Source organism: Marmota marmota, unplaced genomic scaffold (assembly GCF_001458135.2).
Source record: "Marmota marmota marmota unplaced genomic scaffold, marMar, whole genome shotgun sequence".
Taxonomy (NCBI): domain Eukaryota; kingdom Metazoa; phylum Chordata; class Mammalia; order Rodentia; family Sciuridae; genus Marmota; species Marmota marmota.
Window position 1 is genome coordinate 37,348,375 of NW_026000229.1, and position 8,931 is coordinate 37,357,305.

An 8,931-nucleotide genomic window follows, 5' to 3' on the forward strand; every position below is an offset into this window, starting at 1 on the left:
ATTTTGTATTGGGATACAAACATTGATGCTTAATGTACATAGTCTTTTTTTTAAACTTTTATTTTCCCTTTCAGTCATTATGACATCCTAACAAATCCTTTTCTGCAGGGAAAATTGCTGTATAGAAGAAGTCTTTGCCTTTTGTTTGAATCATTTTAGACTAGAGTTCTTGGTAAGAAGTGGAATATTAAATTTGAAGGACTGAAGTTTCTGTCTTTATTTATTTATTTATTTAAGAGAGAGAGAATTTTTTAATATTTATTTTTCAGTTTTCAGTGGACACGACATCTTTATCTTATTTTTATGTGGTGCTGAGAATGGAACCCAGCGCCCTGCGCATGCCAGGCGAGCGCGTTACCGCTTGAGCCACATCCCCAGTCCTCTGTCTTGTTTTGTATGGGTTATCTTAATTCTTGCATGATTTATTAGATCTCTAAGAATCTTTATTGTAAGATATATGTTTTAAGTATTTCAGTACCTTTAAGGTTTCAAACCAAATATAAATGTTTGAGTTCTATATGTTGTTATTTGGTGTTATTAAACCTTGAGTGAGATGTATTTCTAACTCTTGATGAGTCCGTGGGACTTTTAAGAGGTCTATACTAACCAGCACATGGTTGTTTTAAGTTGTCAATGGACCTTTATTTTACTTATTTATATGTGGTGCTGAGGATCGAACCCCCTGCCTCGCATATGTGAGGGAAGCACTCTGCCACTGAGCTACAGTCCCAGCCCCAGCACATGGTATTTTTTCATGGAACCTTTTCATCCTTTGAAGGGTATTATTTCATATTGTACTTTTGAAAGAGGACATGCCTGTGGCCAGGAGCAGTGGATACTCACTTTACATCTTCTTCCCACATTCTTCTCCTTCCTACATTGCTCCCTCTTAATTCACAGTGGAAGAGCACAGATTAATAGTTTTAACACTATTATAGGTAAATGCCTTTTAAGTAAATGAGTTTTGTTTTAAAATAAAAAACAGATCAAGGGTGGTAGAAGGCTTCTAACACAAGAAAGAATCCTGCTTGTCTTATTCATGGGCTATTTTTTTTTTTTTGACACCCTAAAACCATGTTTTTAATGTAGAGGAGTTAATCCTGCTGAAATTGAATATTATTTTGCAGTTGTTTACATGATGGACTACATAATTCTGAGTGTTGTATGAAAAGCATTTTTAGAAATATGAGGTTGCAGCACTGTAACTAAGAAAGATAATATTGCTTACTTGGAATTCATAACTTACTTTACAGTGTTCGTTGGAAGATCCTCTTACAGTTCCAGTGTCGCAATCGGCTTTTGTTAACTGGGACCCCCATTCAGAACACCATGGCAGAGGTAAGCAAGTCAAGGTCCCATATTTATGTCTTTATAAGACAGAGTTTCAGCACAGCATAGAATTCCTTACCCTTATTTCCCTAGAATGCTATTGCTTTGTACAAATTATATTCCCCACATCGAATGAAAAATTGACTGCAATTTTCCTTAAGTAGTCTTATAGTCATCATTTTTTTATTTTGTTTTTATTATTTCTTTTAATATATTCTTATTTCTTATTATTTTATTCCTTTATGTTTATGTAATAGTGACCATAACAGAAATGTTACACATCTAATTCAGAGATGTTTTTATGCAGAATTGAAAGGTAATACGTTAATACTTAACACCAAAAGGAACTAAATTCTTTCTTTAAGGAAGACAGTTCATTCTCATCTAGAATAATCTTTAGAAGACTTTCTGTAAAGGTCCAGATAGTAAATATATTGAAATATTTTAGTCCATACACTTACTGTTGCAACTACTCTAAGGTTTTGCCTGTGTAATGTGAAAGCAACCATAGTTATGGATGTGTTACCATAAAATTTTATATAAAAAAGTAGATGACATGGACTGGGGATGTGGATCAAGCGGTAGCGCGCTCACCTGGCATGCCTGTGGCCCATGTTCAATCCTCAGCACCACATACAAACAAAGATATTGTGTCCACCGAAAACTTAAAAAATAAATAAATAAATATTAAAATTCTCTCTCTCTCTTAAAAAAAAAAAAAAAGTAGATGACAGAACAGACTTGGCCCCAGAGGCTATAATTTTGTGTAGCAAGTTATGGTACCTCAGATTGTGTTCAATTGTGGAATGGATTTTTTAATATATAGACTTATGTGTATGTCTTTAAAACTATCCTGCTGTAATACTAAAGCAGTACTTGTACTTTTCGTCTTATTGTTTTAAATCATATTTTCCTACAATACCTAATAGAATTAGGATTGATTAATGAAGCATAAACTTGTTCTCATTTACTTTCCTATAACTTACACAGGTACAAATATTAACACACACACACACACACCCATGACTATCTATCTTCAAACCCTAATGTATCATCACACACTGATACTTTGTTACTTTACAGCCATTTATTTTATCCTTTATTTTTAGCTCTGGGCTCTGCTACATTTCATTATGCCAACATTATTTGATTCCCATGAAGAATTTAACGAATGGTTTTCCAAGGACATTGAGAGCCATGCTGAAAACAAATCCGCCATTGATGAGAGTGAGTACTACTAAGAGCTTTCTTTTCATTCTACCTATTAGTGTGATTAACTGCATTGTGATGTATTTTCTTCTGTGAAAAGAATTTTTCTTACATTAAACATAGAATAATCTGGGGGGGAGTATTTTCTCCTATAAAATAATAATGTACTTTAGATGTGTTTTAGAGACAAAATGAACTAATTTAGGTAATAGCTATCTAGTCTTTTGATTTTAATCAAGAAAAACAAATAGTACATAAAATACTATATTTTGGCTCATAGAGTCCTCATTTACCATATATATCCTGAAAAACTCATATCAGAATTATATTCCCTGTGTAATGTTCATGATTTTTTTCTTTCTTTTTTTTAAATTTATTTTTTAGTTGTAGTTGAACAGAATACCTTTGTTTTATTTATTTTTATATGGTGCTGAGAATCGAACCCAAGGCCTTGCATGTGCTAGGCAAGCGTACTACTGCTTAGCCACAACCCCAGCGCCTCATGACTTTTTTCTTAAGATCAAAACCAAAATTACTAGAAGGGTCATTTTTGTTATTCACTATATATTTTTTTCTTTGCCGTTCTTTGTTGAAGAAACATAAAACTTTGTTTATCAATACTTTTGGCCTCATTGAACGATATCTGCCTGATATTAAGAACAGTCTGGGATGTTTACTACATAAACATAAGGTGACATATACCAACTGTAAGAAAAAGTTCTTTAACCTGGTGTTGAACACCTATAATCCCAGCCTCTACGGAGGCTGAGGCAGGAGGGTCACAAATTCAAATCTAACCTCAGCAAGTTAGTGAGGCCCTACGCAACTTAGTGAGACCTTATCTCTAAATAAAAACTGTAAAAGGGGCTGGGGATATGGTGTAGTGGTTAAGTGCCCCTGGGTTCAATCCTTAACACCAAAATAAATAAATAAATAAATAGATAGATAGATAAATAAGTTTTTAAATGATTTACACTATAGGTTAATTTGTCATCATCCTTTGAAAAATCATTTTTTTGGAATAAATAACTTTCATTAGACGTATATTAGGAAACTATTTAATGAAATGTTCCAAAAATGCTCTAAAAGTAAATTCTAATAAAAATAGAACCATGCACTGGGAATGTAGCTCAGTGATAGAGTACTTGCCTAGTGTATGCGAGGCCCCAGGTTCAGTCTCCAGTATCATACACCATAAAAATGAAAAGAAAACATCCTAATGTATGTGCCAAGATCCTCTAGAAAATTTAAATTCCTTGGTTTTTCCTACTTGAGAAAAAGTTCTAATTTTCTTTCAGAAAATCATTGAACTGGAAGGTAAGTTTGGAGAGTTTAGGAGAGATGAGTATGATGTTTATTTTGGTTGGTTGTATTAAATCAATTTGATATATTATTGTTTTATCAGATCAACTCTCTCGCTTACACATGATCTTGAAGCCATTTATGCTGCGGAGAATCAAGAAAGATGTAGAGAATGAATTGTCTGATAAGGTAAGGAAAGAAGCTTCAGAAGGCTCAAAATTATTATTGGGGGGGGTACTTGATGTATTTATTGGAAGGGTAATTAGTTTGAGAGAAGGCCTTTAAAGTTGAGTGGTTTAAAGTTAAAGAGGACTTAAAATAAGTCAAATAATCAAGGAAGGTAACATTTTATTCCTTCGTTTTGTTTTATACTTATGTTAGTGGAGAATTTGAAGCATTAGAAAAGTAGAAAGAATAGTATAATGAATTCCCTTTAACCTATGTATATCACCAACAATGATCATTTGTGATTATCCATACCCCTCTGGATTATTCTCATGCAAACCCCAGATATTTTATTTCATTCACAAATATTTTTATAGTATCTCTGAAAGATTTGCTCTAAAAAACAAAAGACAATCCCTATACAATTACCACTTTTCCTAAAAAAGGCAGTAGTTCTATAACAATATTGCATATCCAGTCAGTGCCCAAATATCGTTTGTTGTCTTTAGATCTGTTTGTGTCTATCTCAAATTTAAGCGAGGTCCACAGATAGCATAGGTGGTATGTAGTTTTTGATCACTGTCTTCTTTTTTCTTTGCCGTTCTTTGTTGAAGAAACTGAGTTGTGCTGTTGAGTTTTCCATAAACTAGATTTTGTTGATTGTATCTATTGTGGTATTATCTAACATGTTTCTTTGTCTTTTGTACTTCTGCAAATTAAGAATTGTAGAAATTTAGTTTGCTTTGGAGTTTTTAACTTTTTTTTTTTTTACTAATACAAAACCAGTGATTTTAGTTTGTTAAAAGTTGCTTTTTTTTTTTTAATCCTTCTCAAACTTCTGTAATTTTCTGTTAACTCCTTGAATCCTTCCTATTAGTCTTTCTTCTTTTTCTCATGGTTTCCAGTCCTTTAGGGGTTTTCCTCATTTTCCCTGTATTGCACCTGTTATAATTCTCTCTGCCTAAAAGCCTTCTTCCCTGATTGTTGGTACTATCCTCTATTCACTGACAGAAGATTTGGTCATACTGAAATCAGTGACTCCTTGGAAGATTGTTGTGTGGGAATATGGCTTCAAGGAGAGGAGTAGAACCATCTCTCTCTTGTTTTATTCCTTTTTCTAACATCTTAGTTACTTTTTGTGAAATTTCTGGTTTTAATAACAGCCATAATATTAGGAAAACATTTTATGAAATATGGATCCTTGAAATATTTAAATCAAAAAGGGTTTTTCAAATAATAACAGCATCATAACTTCTGATGTTTAGTGGTAAAGGGAAGTGATCAGATACAGTGTGGTTTTTTTGTTTGTTTGTTTTTGTTATTGTTGGTTGGTTGTTTTTTGTACCAGGGAGGCTGACATTGAACTTGCAATTCTCCTGCCTCAGCCTCCTGAATCACTGGGATTACAGGTGTGCACCACCACGCCCGGCTGTGGTATGGTTCTTAACCACTATAGATAGTATACATTCTTTTCTTTTTTTGTAGTTGTAGATGGACAGAATGCCTTTATTTTATTTTTTTGTGTGTGGTGCTGAGGATGGAACCTAGTGCCTCACTCATGCTAGGCAAGCTCTCTGCCCTTGAGCTACAGCCCCAGCCCAATTTCTTTTCTTTAACACATATTTCTTCTTTTAATGGATGCAAAGTGGGATTCATTATGCCATTTTCATATTGATGCTAAACAAAACAGAGATTGTTAGAGATGAAAATAGGAAAGTAAACATTCAAGGTTGGTATCCTCATCATTTCATAGACAGGTGTCTACATAGTACAATGTTTTCTTACCATTTCCCTTTCTCTTAGGTGTGTAATCACCCAGAGTTATTTGAATGGCCATTTTCATATATGTGTGTAACATAATTTGATAAATCTCATTGTTTTAGACATAATTTAATGTTTCTTTTTTAATGCATTTTTGTAGTTGTAGATGAACAGTATGTCTTTATATTATTTGCTTCATTTTTATGTGGTGCTATGGATTGAACCCAGTGCTTCACACATGCTAGGCAAGCACTCTACCGCTGAGCTACAGCCCCAGCCCCTGTAATTTAATGTTTCTGATCTCTATAGTTCAGTTAGGGAAGGTTAGAGAAGGTATCAAAGCAGAGATAACTTTTGAGCTGGGTCTCCAATGATAAGCTGTCATATTCTAGAAAAATATGGTATATATGAAAGATTAGGCAACAAAGGTAGAACAGTGTTCAAACATGTAGTGTATTTTGCCAAACAGTATTCAGATCAGCATGGCTAAATTGTTAAGAGGAGGTAGTCTGGGAGGATAAGGTGGATTACAGTATGGGAGTCCTTTTCTGCCTAGAGGAAAAGTTTTTAATATTTTACCATAGGCAGTAACACTTATTGTGGGTTTTATAGGAGTTGAATTACTTTGGAAGGTTTTTATGAGAAATGTTAGAACCAGAAGAGACTAAAGGCAGGAAGACCCCAAAATAAACTAAATCTGATGAGGAGCTATGGGAGTGGTCAGAAAGGGTGGATAGTGACAAATTCCCAGGTAAAGTTCAAGATCTAGGAAATAATAAAACACGGAGAGAGGTATAGGGGGCAGTGGGCTAGAGAGAGATATCAAAAGCTGATCCAAGTTTGTCTTTGGACAACTGAATTAATGGTAATGCTATTAACCCATTTAGTAAACTGTGGAAAAGGTAATTTTCCCCACCCTGATATGTCCACATATGCAGTTGTTGTAGACTGACTGGTACCTTCATAGTTGGTACTTAAATATTGGGCTGGGGTTGTTTGGAAATATATTTTCCCAAGTTACTGTGAAGAGTGATAGTTAATGTTATCAGAAATCCAAGAGACTGTCGAGAGAGAGAGAGAGAGAGAGAGAGAGAGAGAGAGTGTGTGTGTGTGTATGTGTGTGTGTGTGTGTGTGTGAATAACAACAGAAAGGTCAAGGAAAGAACATTGTGTCTGAATGAAAATCCACATCATAGGTTTATAGAGATTATGAGTTCATAATCTGGTTTGCATGTGTTTTCAAGTTTAGGTTGATATTAAATTTTCTTACAAGCATTTTTTTCCAAATAATTTATTGATTTTTAGATCGAGATTCTAATGTACTGCCAACTGACCAGCCGACAAAAGCTATTATATCAGGCACTAAAGAACAAAATTTCCATTGAGGATTTATTGCAGTCTTCTATGGGCTCTACCCAGCAAGCGCAGAACACCACCAGCAGCCTCATGAATCTAGTCATGCAATTTAGGAAGGTAAGAGTTTAGGTCAGCTGTCTTGATGTCTTTATAAACACATTTCAAGAAAAAGGCTCTAAGATTAATGCTAAACAAAACAGAGATTGTTAGAGATGAAAATAGGAAAGTAAACATTCAAGGTTGGTATCCTCATCATTTCATAGACAGGTGTCTACACAGTATAATGTTTTCTTACCATTTTCCTTTCTCATAGGTGTGTAATCACCCAGAGTTATTTGAACGGCAAGAAACGTGGTCTCCATTTCACATTTCCCTAAAGCCATATGAGATTTCAAAGTTTATCTACCGTCATGGACAGATCAGGGTCTTCAACCATTCACGAGACAGGTGAAAAAAATACTAGTATCTGTTCAGTCTGAGTGTCTTTTGTAATTTGGAGTTTTTTGGCTTTGAGGATAAATTTAATGGAAATTTTGCAAGTTCTAACAATGAGATCAAATTTAAGGTAAGAGTGGAGAACTATTTGTTGAGAAAACTTACAGTAGGAATTTGAACACTATTAAGGCTTGAACTAGATGAACTTAAAGACTGTAGCCACTTCCAGTTTCCTTTCTGAATCAGGAATGTGCACCTGTGTGCAAGTATTTCCTTGCACAGGAGTGAATAGCAAATGTTTTGACATGCCCCAGTATATAGAAATTGGCTTGTGGTGGCAACACATTTGGAACATATTTATTAGGAAATGGCTTGGATTTTAGATTGATCAAATTTACCTTCTTAATAGAGTTAGCAATGATACATTTGGTAAAAGTAGAAGAGGTCATTAAGCTGATATGCTGGAGACCACTTAATTCAAAAAATAAGTGTTGATTCAGTTTACACTTCTGAGTTAGAATTGTCCTGGCTTCTGAATGCTTGTGGGTTTGTTTGTTTGTTTTTGTTTTTGTACCAGGGATTGAACCCAGGAGTGCTTAACCACTGAGCCACATTCCTACCACCCTTTTTAAATTTTGAGACAGGATCTTGCTAAAGTGCTTAGGGCCTTGATAAGTTGCTGAGGCTGGCCTTGAACTTGTGATCCTCCTTTCTAAGCCTCCCAAGTTACTGAGATTACAGGCATATGCCCCTATGCCCAGCTACTGGACTTTTTCATGTGCTCCGAAAGGATTCTTTTGTATACCAACATTTGAGAAACATAAACTTATAAATTTCCCTTTGTAGAGAAACATTATAAACCATGTTATAAAAATAATCATAAGCATGGCCTAATGAAACTGAAATTAAGATGTATTCCATGGGTTTGACTTTGAGTTCTTTGTGATAGCTCCAGGTTAATGCTTAATTAGATGAGCAGCGAAAAACAGGCCAAAACTGTAGTAGTGCTTTTTATTTAATAGAGTATTTGATCATTTATAATGCTAGAATTATTCTCTGAAATAGACTGTTTGAACTTGTGTTATCCTTTTCATTATTAAGTATTTTGTACTTTGACATTTATGCCATGATTTGCCTGGTAATGTTACAAGAAACTTCTTAAAACTAGAAACATTTTGAAACCTAAAGGATTTTTCTTAGTTTGGAACCTCCCATTTATTTAATTTCTCAGTATGTATATTTGGGCTTGGATTTATTTTATTTACTTACTTTTTAGGTGGTTAAGGGTTCTTCTTTCTCCATTTGCACCAGACTATATACAACAGTCTCTCTTCCACAGAAAAGGTAGGTTTTTTTTTTTTTTTTTTTTGTTTT

The 8,931-nt window shown here is 34.3% G+C and overlaps 1 protein-coding gene across 2 annotated transcripts in view; it reads left to right on the forward strand.

Moving 5' to 3' along the window:
* The window catches only part of Ino80 (INO80 complex ATPase subunit), a 105,432-nt gene that overhangs the window by 31,427 nt on the left and 65,074 nt on the right, over positions 1–8,931 (forward strand). For both annotated transcript variants that reach the window (XM_048793356.1, XM_015480808.2), the window contains exons 16-21: positions 1,254–1,338; positions 2,439–2,556; positions 3,944–4,029; positions 7,072–7,239; positions 7,436–7,569; positions 8,834–8,901. In XM_048793356.1, the coding sequence (XP_048649313.1) occupies positions 1,254–1,338; positions 2,439–2,556; positions 3,944–4,029; positions 7,072–7,239; positions 7,436–7,569; positions 8,834–8,901 (659 nt within the window). The remainder of the gene's footprint in view (positions 1–1,253; positions 1,339–2,438; positions 2,557–3,943; positions 4,030–7,071; positions 7,240–7,435; positions 7,570–8,833; positions 8,902–8,931) is intronic.